The sequence below is a fragment of the Melopsittacus undulatus genome, chromosome 1 (genome assembly GCF_012275295.1).
Source record: "Melopsittacus undulatus isolate bMelUnd1 chromosome 1, bMelUnd1.mat.Z, whole genome shotgun sequence".
In the NCBI taxonomy this organism is placed as follows: Eukaryota; Metazoa; Chordata; class Aves; order Psittaciformes; family Psittaculidae; genus Melopsittacus; species Melopsittacus undulatus.
The window spans coordinates 73038489-73052750 of NC_047527.1; the positions used below are offsets into that span (position 1 = coordinate 73038489).

Here is a 14262-nt window from a genome sequence, read left to right on the forward strand (position 1 = left end):
TTACTGATGTACTCTAATAAATTCTGAAATGTAATTACTTCTTTTCTGAAAAACAGTTTTCAAATGCAGCATTACAAAATTCCTTGTTTTATTGCCTGTTATTCATTTCAAATAAATCTCCTTCATTTTCAAGGTAAAGTGTTCTTTCATGGCACAATATTTTGCAATTTATTATGTCATTTTGTTTATGCAAATTCACCAGTGACCTACTTAGTGACAGAAACCATTGTCTGTTCTGATCTAATACCCACTCAAGTCCTTGAGAGTCCCATCTGAAGTTCAGTGGATTTTGCATCACATATAGTCACTTGCATACTGACATACTGGGTGAGGAGCAAGAATCAAAAATATAGAGGACTACCTTAATTTACTCAGATCCTCTAGAGGTTTGGGCTATACCGATCTATCAAAAGATCCAGAAGCTTGGATGGTTACTTAAAATTTGAATACAGAGTTCCACATACAAAAGAACAGAAACCCCCATATTTCTTTAAGTTGATAAGCCAAACAGCAGGTATGATGGCTTACCCATTTATCTCCAAACGTTCAGACTGCCATTTTTTGGTTTTCTCTGATGCAGTCTTGCAGGGAGGGAGCTGATCAAAGGGCCTTCCCTGCAGACCTGGTGCTTTATTTTTTTTTTCTTTTAATGAAAAGAAAACCAGAATTCACTTTCATAATCATCCCCTTTTCCTTTCACTTTAAGGCTTGGTATGTCTGCTACTGAAATTCTATCTCTGCCTTCAGTATTTCTGTCCTCCCCCTTTCTTTGGTGAATGCTGTTTTTCATGTGTTCCTGTTTCCTAAAATTCAAGATTTTCTCCCTTCCCCTGGCTGAGACGTATTTCAGTTCCAAGTTCTTTCATCCTCTTTGGCTTACTATGTATTAGTTTTCTCCATTAATAAGGCTGATGCTCCTGTCATGCCTCTTTGCAGCTGGGCACAAATGATCTGCTTGCAGGGGTGCCTTTCTTTCTTCCTTCCTCGTTCAGCCTCTCCAGTTGGCACCTAACATAAGCAGGCTAGATGATATATGCAAGAACAGGCTTTGTCCTCAGTGGCCTCCTAGTTTTTTCATAAATGGAAGGTGGACCTCGCTGTTTTACTGAGGGTAGATAAGAAATAAAGAAATCCTGCCTTCATGGGTAGTGCTGCCTGTTCTCTAGCATTTCAGGTGGGTAAGGAAATATTATTAAGGTGTTTTCTAGTAACTTAGTCTGGCACTGGAGAAAGGAGGTCAGTGAAGGCACCTCCATCTCGCATCAACTTACTGCTCTACTACTCTGTCATTGCCACCTGGGAGAAGATGTACAACTTTGAAAGAAAAAACACAAAATAACTGCTCAACTTTTTTCCTTTGGTGGCAGCTCCAGTGAAAAAGCCTAAAGATGGGTTTCAAAATCAGCACACGCTGCCCTCCCATTTGGGGATACCAGCAAAAAGGATGATATGCATGAAAGAACAGAACTATCTCATGGGGGGCACAACCCAAGGAAAGTAATTATTTATCTTCTTACAAAATTAGCAAGAAATTGTAGCATATGCTTTGCATATTTTCAGTCAAGTGTCTTATCTGAAAGCTAAAGACCAAATTGCACGTCTCAAGAACACACTGGATTTGAGTTACATAAAATATTACATAAAAAAAAGCTCGCATTAGGTAATAACAAGGCTTTTCATTAAAACCCAGAAACAGAAAAGGATAACCCTGAATTATTATAGCCCTTTCCATTAATCCTTATAAGCAAAAGTGAATGGATTCATTTTTGATCTTAGGTCATAATTTCTCTCCACAAGGTCATATTTTCTCTCCACATACCCTACTATAAAGCATGTCCACTGACAAATAATGATGAGAATGAATTCAGAGCCGTATTGAACCCCACTAACCAAACTATCTTTGTGAGAATTTTACTTTCAGTGTTATTTTTGAAAACTAGAAGTTCCTGCTCTAGATTTATGAGGTTTTTTAAGTGAAATGTTTTTAGGAAAGTGATCTCAGAACAACCACTTTAATGGTACCTAATAATGAAACGCTTAGGGCAGCAAGAGGAAAAAGCGGTAATATTATGTCTACCAGCAGAGCAGAACAATCCAAACATTCCTATGCACTCTGCAGCTGGAAAGGCTTCTAATCTGTACTAGATTTTATTTAATTTTTTTTTCTGGTTTGGGACTACATCTGATATAAGATTACATTTTAATCATCTATAGTCTGCTTACTGATGGAGCGTCTTGACCTTTAAAACAAAGTTGTTACTTATTTAAAGTGTTCCAAAAGCATCTATCATTGTATACCTAGGACAAAGAAAACAGCTCCAGTGTGTTTCAAGATCATTGGAGACCCAAGCAATTGTAAGCAAAGGCATTTGGCAAATTATGAAACCAAGTGTTTCAGTGTTTCTCCATATGATGACAAAGAAAGGGATTGACTTGGATTTCATTTTTTTTTCTTTAATCTGCTTTGCCCTTTTATTGGCTAAGTGAAGCAAACAGACATTTTAGACTAAGGCTGACTTTCACACTGAGGCATCAAACATTTACTGATTTGAGGCTGTGGACTGAAAGGAGAAATATCTTTACTAACTGTAAATGCTGGATTACAGAAGAAGCTTAGAAGTCTAAGCAATGAAGGCTTTTCCATGCCTAACTGTATCCACTGCAGCTGTGGACTACAAATATAACTATTCAATTTACCTCTGTCCTCTAGAACAAATGGTGAATTCTGCCCCTGCTCCACTTTGCAGATCAACTCTAAAGCAGTCTAATTAGAAGCAGACTGTAACAGACAACTCTGGATATGACTTAAACTCTGTGTTACACTGAGAGCTTAAAGAGGCACAAATAGACAGCATGCCAACTGTAAATCAAGGTGTAATTTTTTTTTCCTTAATGAAAGATTTAATTTATTGGCTATCATTTAATAATGTCCAAAGCAGACTGCTAAGGCAGATTATTCTTCTTACAAAATACTACAAAGGTAATTTTAAAACGTTCTAGCAACATGCTGCCCTGTACTGACCTGAGCAGTTGGCTGAAGTTCAAGGTTTTGCTGATTGCTTTGGCCCAAAGAAGAAATCAATGGAAGAGCTGTCTGCTTTAGACATAATCCTCAATGTGTGCTGTATTACCTCAAATTGTTTCCCTGAAGCACAGAAGTACTTAAACACAGATTCAGAGAGGAAGAAAAAGGAGAGCAGGTAGCAGAACAACACACCTTTAAAAGTAAGTTACTGGTACCTTTCTATCTTCATTTGTTTATGGATTTATATATTCACATGAGTAACTTCAAGTATTACTTCTTTACTGTACATGAGAAAAGAGAACGTCAAAATATGACATCAAGAGAAGGAAAAGTGGGTCCTCTCTTCCAAATTTTTAGGTTTATTATCCTGAAGCCAGCTGGGCTGCTGGCTGTGGAAAGTACTGGTCTGCAGCACTTGTTAACTCAGCTGAGTGATCATGTTCCCCTCAATTGAGAATATTGACAGCTACAAAGTATTGACAGGTTGAGCAAGAAAGGTGACGATAACGTGGGTCTGTTTCTTCACTGACAGCTGATAAATTCTTTGTGAGCAGCCCAACCTGAAGGACTGCTGAATTATGGTGAATGCTCAGGTCATAGCATCAAGGTAGTCTGGTCTTTCAGAAGTGTCTTCTCATGGAGATGAGCAGAATCTCTGCATGGTGATGACTGTAGTCAAAAACCTACTCAGTGCATTTGTGCCAGCTGCACATTGTCAACAGCAGTGACAGGAACATAGAAATAGGGTCCATAAGCAAAGCATTCATTTCTTTTTCTAGAAGAGGAAGTTCTGAGGCAAAACAATAACTGTTGATCATATTCAGAGATAAGCAAGAGCTGAATAAATTACTACTCTTAATGTTACAAAAAAAAAGTAAGATCCAATCACTATCTTCGGGGGCTTCATTCTTCCATCACTAAAGACAATATGACTGTACATTCTAAAATCTTCCAAAATAGGAAAAACTTTTAGGAAGTAGCAGGTATCTGTAACACTTGGCCAACTCTTCTTTCTGCCATTAAAAATTGTCAAAACAGACAAAACTCAAGGGAGTCAAATCTCAAATATTTTCAGCAGGTTATCTAGTGGGTGAACAAAACACATATTCAGAGACCCTATAAGATGCTCCACAGTATGTAGCTCCAGTAAAAACAGGATTTCTGTCTTTGCAGTGTTGCATGCTGTGGACATGCTGTGCTGTCCATCTACCTTTTTGGATTAGTATTTGCTCAAGATCTTTGTGCTTCACATACTTTGGGCTCATTGAACTTCAAGATATTCAAGGCCCGCCTGGACAAGCTCCCGTGTGATGTACTCTAGGTTACCCTGCTCTTGCAGGGGGGTTGGACTAACCCTGAATCCAACCCTTAGGATTCTCTGTGATTCTGTGTGATTCCTGTAGCTTACTTTTATACATACCCTGAGTAACTGATATTTTTAACTAAGCTACCAAACTCTTCATCACCACAGATAACTGAGTGTTGAGTGCATCAAGAAAATAATACAGAAATGAAAGTTCACTGACTTGTCCATACTCTACTAAGGTTTAAGCACCTGATCAGAATGATGCTTAGCTGAAAGCATCATTATAAAGATACCTATGCTGAAAATAACTGCTAACTTCCTTTTCAGTTGATGTGGATTGCTTCCAAACCTAGCAAGCCCGCAGTAAAAGGCAGGACCTGAATATATGACTCTGGCTGAACCAGAATTAATAGGGAATTCAGACTATCAACTGAAATGTATTTTATTTGATATCTTTGATTCCAGAAACTGCAGTCACTGCATGCTAAAATGGAATCTCCAGCCACATGACACATCAGCTCTGCCTCCCCCTCCCACACTGTGTCACACAGTTCCTGTGATTACAGACCTTCTGATTATTAAGATTAGAAACAAGGTTTCTTCTGTGATGAAAATTCAGAGCTTCCCATGTCAAGACCCTTCACCATAAATTACAGTGAACACTGACAGCAGACTGTCTCAGCATATAGGCGTGTTCCTTTGGCCTGAGTGATCTCACTGAAAACCCCTGAAATTCACTGAGAATTGGCTAGCCATTAAAATCAACAATGTCTTCATTGCATAGAGGAAGATAATCAGCTGTGCTATAGAATACTGCCACTGCCCCCAACATGACTTGCAAAGTAGAAAATTTAAGTGACAAAAAACATTGCACCTCTGAGGGAAACATGGATGTAAAACAAAAACACGCTTCACACTGGAAACATTCACAGACACATGTGCACAGACACCTAAAACAAGGCTGAATTACAGTAACTGACAGCTACTGCCGCTGACCTACAGTGGCTAGGAAGCTTCCATTCCAGTTGATGTCTCACTTTTTTGCAGGATTATCTGTGTTACTTTCTCACCAAAAGCAGCATAGTCTTCCCTTCCATTCAAGCACTGGAAAACTAACAGAGTTTCTTGGCACTGAATCACATGTGAGCCAGCAAACTGACATAAAAGCAAAAGAATCCCCAACTCTTAGCCACCCGAAAAAAGATTATTCCTCCCTTTCATGTAGGTAACTTGGCTGCTTCCAGCCTTTTTATTGGATTTGCTTGAACTGGCTCTAATTACAAAACTAATATCATTCTTCCTCCCCAAAGATAAAAGCCAGTTTTGTGGCAACTTAATTCTTAACAGTTTTGAAGCAGAAGAATGAGCTCTAATAGAGAATGTATAGGTGCAGTTGAATGTATTTAAACTAAATGTATAGTGTAAGCTGAAGCTTTAAACAGACAAAATGTAAATACAGTGAATTTCATTAATTATAAGAGTCAGGGGCAGGGAATTTTAGTATAAAGTTAGCATATTAGCAAAAAAACTTTGTATAAAACATAACCGGTTAAACTGAAAATTAAGTGTGAAGAATTTTTTCCCTTTGACAGAAGCACCCAGGTGTGGCATAGCAATTAGTTTCAATGCCACAGCAGTGTGAACAAAAGGTGCCTGAGCAGGAATATCTATACAATGAGCTGATTTTTCCTCTCATGTTTTTGTGGCACTGCTATAATTCTGTTTTGTTGCATACAGTTTGGTTTTGTTAATTAATATTCTCAAATCAGCTGACCTTCAGAGAAAGTCACAAATTTCTCCAAGCTACCTCTGATGGCTTCTTTTGTACAGGAAAAATACACCAATCAAATATGCACAATTCAGCATTCAGATTATATGAAAACTGAAATATTCAAAATAAAGTCTGTCTCTTGTATCAGATCCTAATGTTCTGATGCTAGGATTTATATTTGTATGTCATTTCAAACCTGAGAATAATCCCATCATAAAATGAAATGCACTGTGGGGATAGCAACTGCATGCCACATAGCATACTTTATGAAAATATGTTTTGCTCCTACTGGGATAAGCATGAGTAAATTATAATAAAGATAATTTCACATTTTAGGTTAAATAATAATTTTCATTTTAGAAAAATTTGCTTCTGTTTTGAAATGCTGAAAATGGCAACTGAGCACGTTCCATCTCAGGAATACCTATCTGTTTACAGCTTCTCCCAGCTGGAAATCCTCATCAGGTGATTAACATCCATGACACAGGAGTGATTGCTGCAGTGCAATTCTATGATATATTTTGCAGACTAGACATATCCTTTGGCTATAATAAGCTTCCAAAGTGTCAGTCTGCCACCTAAACAGCTTGAAAGCACAACTTTTTCTGCTTGTCAAGGTTGGAACCTGCAGGCAAAACCAGGAGAATTCAGTCCATTGTAAACTGTTTCTTTTCTGCCTTAGGCTTTTTGAAGGACTTAACAAAAGAATGCTCAAGGTAAGTTACTGCTCTTGGCTGACTCAGCTTTGCCATGTAAGCACACCTGCAAAAGTGACATATATTTAAGTGTACATCTACAAAATGCAGCTCTATTAATTAAATGTCATACTTACACTTGTAAAATTAAAAATAATGCAAAATAATTTTAAAATTAGATAAATAATACTAAAAAAATCAAATTCTCAGAATGGAATTTAAAGACTGTAAATATGGAGAACACAGTTTAAAAAGAGTTGAGTGCCATGGTCCATCAGCACTCACCATTCAGCCACTTGGAGTTGTACTGGGCAGTGCGGAGAGGAGGAAGGGCCCCCAGACTGCGATAAATAGCAGGATCCCTTCCTGGAAAATCCATGGCTGTTGCAGCATATAATTCCCCACTGGAAGTGAGAAGAGCAGTGGAGTTGTGCTGGGGACTGTAAGGACAACGAGCCATGCCACTGATTTGATCGTGTATCTCTGTCAAGTTACTTAACTGCAAAAGAATGAGAAAAAGGGATTAAAATGATTTGAAAATTATCATTTTAGCCAAGCTGCATCAATCTGAGCAAAATCCTATCATAAGCACCAGTTATCTCCTTTGGTATTGCACAACTGTTACAATCTGACCTTTCCATCAATCTGAAACTGTCTCATACAAAAAAGTTTCACCAAAATGCTGTCTGATCTCACTTTTGCCTCTTCAATATGTGAAACACGCAACTTAATCACATTAGCATATTAGCAGCAACTCAAAAATTAATTATCTCTACACGGACTTTTTTTAATGAAAACTAAAACCAGATCTGATTGTCAGAATCAACTAAGGTATTTACTGCAGCAAGTGACAGACGATAAAAAAAGAACAAATCTATTATTTGTTTTTCTGCTGTGTTCTAGGAAAGAATCTCACATGAAAAATGTGATTAAGAAAAGAGGAGCTTTCCAGTTCAGCAGAACAATCTCTTTGATTTAGTAGCCCTAATACTTTCAGCCATAAACCACAGTATGATGTTAATATGTTATTTGAAAGTGAAGGTGCAACAGGTGTAAATATGATAAATGTGCAAAGGAGTTTTTGGCAATACAGCTATTTTTTGTATTCAAACACTTCTCCCCTCCTGAAATAAATAGCCACCTTAGTTCAAATGGTGACATCTTGATTTTTATTATGACTATTATTGATCCTTAATGGACTCTCTTTCTTTGAGACACATAATACACAACTTGGGATTTTTTTCATACACAGCATGACAGATCTTTTCAACCAAGATTTCTCATTCTCACCAGTCAGAAATCACTAATTCAGGTACTCTCATCTTCCTCAGGGCTACACATACACAGTATGCATCTACCCATCTATATTTTACAACTAAACCAGTTGATGCCAACTGAACTTGACACAGTGACAGCAGTCTTAGAAATACCTATGGTTCATGAAAATTGGCATGTAGGAAGAATTGAGGTGCTCATAGCTGTGTTCTCTCCCACAGCTGAGGAAAAGACTGCAAAAAGAGATAATTTATTAACACTCCTTTTTGACCTGCCAATAACTAAATCAGCCTTTTATACATCAGCTCACCCATCAATATACGAACAGCCTGGACTCAACCACAGCAGCCTTTTAATCTGCTGGCTCAGAACAGGGACTTGAGCTTGTGGGACAGAATATTTAACTCATACCGTCCGATTAGTGCAGATTGGAGTAAACGCGTTGGTTCCACAGGTAAAGAGATGGTTGCCTCCAACAAGAAGCACTCGAATGTAATTCTGGCATTCCTCCTGACACCCAGAAAAGAAAGACAAATACAGTGATACTTCAAAGCATAGAGGAGACTAATTACAATTTGCTTTCCATGGTTATACGTCCACACATAAAAATTTACGTGAATAAGGCTTAAGCCTTAAAGTAACGTTTTAATAATCATTATATACCTAGTTTTCCTAATTACAACATGTGCCCATCAATCTGTGAAACATTCTTAATAGGATAACAATAGACCTCTTCAGTACTGAAGATATCTTAGCATATTTCAAAGGTTTATCTAAACTCTGAAAAGAGAGATACTGATTTAAATAATACACTGCCACACCAAGAAATCAGACACTGGCTTTGAAGACAGATCAGGCCAAGGGAAGAATTTGTAAGGAAAACAGGAAAAAGAACAAGTTGGCAGTAACATAAGTATGTCGAAACCAAAATGAATAAAATTCTTGAGATGTTCAGATGCAGATTTGTCACTGACAGTTTTATAATTTGCACAATCTGTTTTATTAGAAGCATCTACCTTTCTGTTAATTTGAAGTTTCTAATGAAATCTCATTACCTCAATACATAGACACTCACATCTGAGGAATAATTTTACATGGTTTTTTTTTTTTTGCCATGAGGATGTGTGAAGGCTTTATGATGTTCTTTTCCCTAATTTCAGAAGCAAGCAAGCAACAGCAATTTCTATTGTTTATTCAGACAGAAAGCTTTCTTCTGCAATACTAAGAGTCTCTCAGAACTGTATGTAGGAAAGATGCAAACACTCCTGCAAAAATCAATGTCCCTATCTGATAAAATGACCAAAGCAACAATATGCTTGGAGAAAATAAATTTTCCTGGAACCTTCGATTTGAATGCTCTCTAGCATCCATTCACAAGGTAGTCTCACATAAAGCACTGAAAACACTTGTGAAAATACAGCTACTCAATTCTAACAGATATTAAGTGAAATCGTAAGTAAATCCATGTAATAGTAATGTTGCAGAAGTCCCATTTTTTGGTCTACAGCTATATTAAACATATTCTTTGTTTATCTTGAAAATAGACTCAACCTGGAAGACAAGAAATATAATCCTGTATAAATTGAACAGGCATAAAATAGACTGCAAAGCAAGATGGGCAAAATACTCCAAAAATCTCTGAGAAAACTCTTAGAATTTATCATCTGTACCTTTCCTCATGAAAATAAAGTTAAAAAGCCCTACAAACCTCCCACAAAATCTCAGAAAAAAACCTACTTCTTGAGAAAAATCTCTCTCAAAAATCACATTTACATTAGTCTCTCATGAAAATGTAGCTTTTAAAAGCTTCTCTTTGAGCATTTAAAGGCAAATGTCAAAAATCTTAGAATTAAGATTTGATGCCTACTGGGTAAAAATACAACATCACCTTTTAAAAATTATAATTATTTCACTTCTGTGCAGTTTCCCTGTTGAAGGTTGTTTTAACCACACCAAAATAAACAATAACAACAAAAACTGAGGGCAATTCCTTTTCTTTCTTTTCTTTCCATTTTTTTTTTTTTTTTTGGAAGGGTGCTCAGAAAGATCCATAGAATGCAATACAGAAATTCATTCTTTGGGTTGTTTCCATCCTGCCCTTTACAGCAAGCCATGGAATGTAAGTGTAGGAAAAGTAAGTGGGTTCTGACATTACAACCATCCAACCACTTTTCTTCATATTCCAGAGCTTCCTGAACTACTGCCATTGCCAAATTACTTGCACGCTGATCACCCACTCCTTCTGCTAAAAAATGTTAGTTTTTTAAACTCTGACATTCCTGGGATTCACAAGATTCTTCTCTCTAATATTTCCAAGTCCTGTGCCAACTTGACAACAATTCATACTGCAACAGGGCAAATAAGACATCTCCTATCAAATTTGTGTTGGGTACACAGTACAAGAAGATCAAAACTGAAAGAATAGCTTTTATAATTGGATATTTTCTTCATATGAAAGATCAACAACAATTCAAAACAAATAAAAAAAATAGCTGTGAATAAAATAATCACCAGCCAAAAACATATTGAAAAAAGACTCCATTATTTAATCATTTGAATTGTGCAGAATCACTTTTCTAGCTACAGAGTCAAGCTCAACTGTACTGGTTCACTTTTTCCATGTGCAAAAAAGAGATGTGTGTTGTAGAAGTGACAATGGTGAATGCAAATGACTTCAAAACCAAAGGATTTTCATATTTTGGAAGGTGGTGGTAGGTTTGGTAGCTATCTTTTATGCAGTCTTATTCTCCACTTTATCTTGACCGCTATGCCATATTTTTCCTATTCTTCTACAAAAATATCTCTGAAAGAAAGAAATCCATTTAGCAAATATCTTTTGCTTTTATCTCAACATCCCTATAACATAACTGAATTCCTGAATACAACTACTAGAAACAATTCAGCAGCCAAGCAGGCTAAGTTGCTACTTAAGTTTTAGACCAACTTGACAGTTCAAGGACAACCTGGCTGAACATGGTTATTTGTTTGCATCAATGTTTCTTGCATAGGCTAACATTTTAAATTCAGTCTCATTGGATTTTTTAATAATTTTATTGAAGTTTCAGATGCTAACACGCAGAGCCATTTGAATCTTAAACAAGTATGGGATAAGAGACTTCAGTTATATATTGTTTTAAATCTCTGTTTGGTTTATTGCATTTTTACTGTGTGCATTTATATTTCTCCTAATAGTCTCTATCACATGTGGCCAGCATGAATGGCCAAGTTTATTCTCTTATCTATGTTTGGTGTTTAGACTTCTAAATGCTAACACATGCTGGTCACAAGGACATAATTTTGTCTGGATCACTCTTGGAGCCACTAGTTATTTTGAGCAACAGCTTAAATTGGTGGATAAATGTCTGAAGCCTCAGTAACAAACATCAGCCTTCAAACATCAAGTGCGTATTACACTGTCAAATGTGACAGATGTCCCTATATATTTTCGCCTTCAGCACTTTCCCCTCGTTGACTCCTAAAGCATAAACCTCAGAACAACTACTGCTAACAGCTAGGGGCAAAAATTCTGTGCAGCTTCTTTTTCAAGAACAACAACAAAAAAGAGCTGTGTGTAACTGGCCATTATCTCTAAACCACTAGATTTGCTTCAGGGTTCAAAGCTAGCTTCTGGTTTCAGGACACTCCACCAGCAAACTGACTTTCAGTTTTACTGCCTGAACTCATTGTCCCCATGCTGCTCTGTGGTTAGCAGAACTTTCAGAGAAACCAGGATTTGAATGAATAATTTAGCCATAGCCACCACTGTAATCCTCATCTCTTTAGCCTTGTATATTTTGTCTACAACCTTTTCTGTCCCCTCCCTACAGTCACACGTCTGTCCTGAAATCTGAATTTGCCCCCAGAAATGTTACAGAAATGCAACCTCCAGCAACTCCCCAGTTTAAGCTGGATCTATTCATTCAACAAGCAAGCAAGTTATCTGTCTGATAATAGTAACTGAAATTGTGACAACCAGGGAAATTCCTCTGAAGAGGGACAATTCACTGTAGCACTAGTGTGAATATCTCAAGGTCAAATAATTCCTGGTTTTTGTAAAGGAGGGTTTTAGTAGTTTGACTAGGAGAAGAAGCAAGCCACAGATCAGGTCTTTCCTCACCTGCATTCATAAGCCCTCCTTATACAGAGTACAATGACTTTGTTTTAGTCTCAAACATAAGGCAATAAAAGACAAACATCATTAGGCTATCCTTTCTCTGGCCATAAATTTACCCTTTGATTGTAACCTCAATCACATCAGTGAAAGCAACAGAAGCACGAGAAGTGAAAAATGACAGTTGTCATGCCAGCTGGGTAGGTTGCCTCAGTTAATATCTCTGCATTCTCCAGCAACTCCCACATGAAGCTTTGGGGCCACGAAGTCTGCACACCAAAAAAAAAAAAAAAAAAAAAAAAAAAAAAAAAAAAAAAAAAAAAAAAAAAAAAAAAAAAAACCACCAACCCTATGGTAACAATGAGAAAAGAATAATTTTATCCCAGGACTGCCTTGGAACATAATGAAATACACAGATTGTACTTCTAGATTGTAAATGAGGAACAAGGCTATGGATACAAATGAAACTGAATCTGTATCCACCTAAAAAACAATACTAAGTAACAACTTCAGAGGTAACTATTAGAACACCATATATACAATTTTCCAGTGATGGCATAACTTCAGTCACCAGCTTCTTCAAAAGGGTGTACTGAGAATGAATGAAAATCTGAATGTATGTACCACACTAAGGTCCAATATTAAATGCATTTCACTGGTGCTGAGCATTTCTCCCAGAAAAATTATTTAATAGCAATATGTGCTTCTTCATTGTTGAATACAATGTGGATTTTACACCACAAAGTGTTGTCAACATAATATTAAAAAGTACACTTCTGTAGTCTGAAATTTAATATTACTTTCATCCATCATGTTAGGTGCTAGGTCACAGTCACTGAATGTGACTTTCAGACAAGCTTAATGTTATTCTCACGGTTTTAAACTCGAAAAATCACTGTAAACCAAAGGCATAAATGTTTAGTTACACACTGCATTCATACCAGGACAGTTTCTACTGCATGTGCACCTTGATCAACGAAATCTGTTGTATCATATTGTTCTTGAGCATACTCTTACTTCGGAGTATTGACATTTAAAAGCTACGGATCAAGGCTGGAAGGATACATTACATGAAGAAGCATAAATCTTCTAGAGAGAAATAACAACTCAGAAAATGAAACACTTCAAATATGAGGTCCCCTAAGTTTTTCTTACCTCTCCACAAACTGACAAGCATTCTAATATGCATTCTGATCTCTAATCAATTTCTGTCATTAAAGCCTTCACATGTAATTTGAGTCATCAGAATTTATCTACTCATATAAGAAATATTAAAGTAAAATCTAACCCTTTTTTTTCTCTAGCCATTAATACCTTTTATATACCTATCATATCCTGCAGTGTGATGACTAGTGAACAGTAACTCCTAAATATTTGTTTCCCACACTGGGACAGAAAGAAAAGGAAAGCAAGACAAAGAAGGCAGCACCATTCTTGATGTGTTTTTCCCAGTGTTGTAAACTCATTTCTATAGTGAAAGATGATCCTCCATAAAGACAAAAATCTTTCATGTATGAAGCTTTAAGATGTAGATTGACTACACTTGCTTTTTTCCCCCAAGTAATTCCATCTTTTTCTCTCTCTCCTCACAGTACAACATGGGCCTGCTTCTGAAGTGAGGCCCTTCTACCCTTTCAATCTCAAATGGAAATGGACAGGCCAACAGCACACTGCAATTTTATTTTCCAGAACATAGTAGGAAAAGCTGGAACTGAACTGTTTAATGAGAGAATTTGAAAAGTCAGTGATTAGGTCACTATGCAGAACAGATTCTTCCTCTACTAGATGCCAGAAGCTTTTGGAATATGTTTTTGAAGCCCAGGGATTTTTGAGTTTTGCATATCAATACTGTATACTGATGTGTTATACTGAACTTGGGTCCTGAAAGCAAGTGTGCTCTTTTGCAGTTATCACTATTGATGTGCTTATCCTTTATGCTTTATCTCAATTACTTTTAATTATTAAGCAGTATAAGAATCACAAAAATAAATTTTATGAAATTCTAACTGCTTGTTGGAGCAAGTCCAGAGGAGAGCCACGAGGATGATCAGGGAACTGGAGCACCTCCAAATGAAGATG

General features: G+C 36.8%; 1 protein-coding gene across 1 annotated transcript in view; it reads right to left on the bottom strand.

Moving 5' to 3' along the window:
* The window catches only part of SEMA5A (semaphorin 5A), a 223148-nt gene that overhangs the window by 131877 nt on the left and 77009 nt on the right, over nt 1-14262 (bottom strand). The window contains exons 5-6 of the mRNA XM_034062463.1: nt 8484-8582; nt 7083-7296 (exon numbers count right to left, since the gene is read on the bottom strand). Of these exons, the coding sequence (XP_033918354.1) occupies nt 7083-7296; nt 8484-8582 (313 nt within the window). The remainder of the gene's footprint in view (nt 1-7082; nt 7297-8483; nt 8583-14262) is intronic.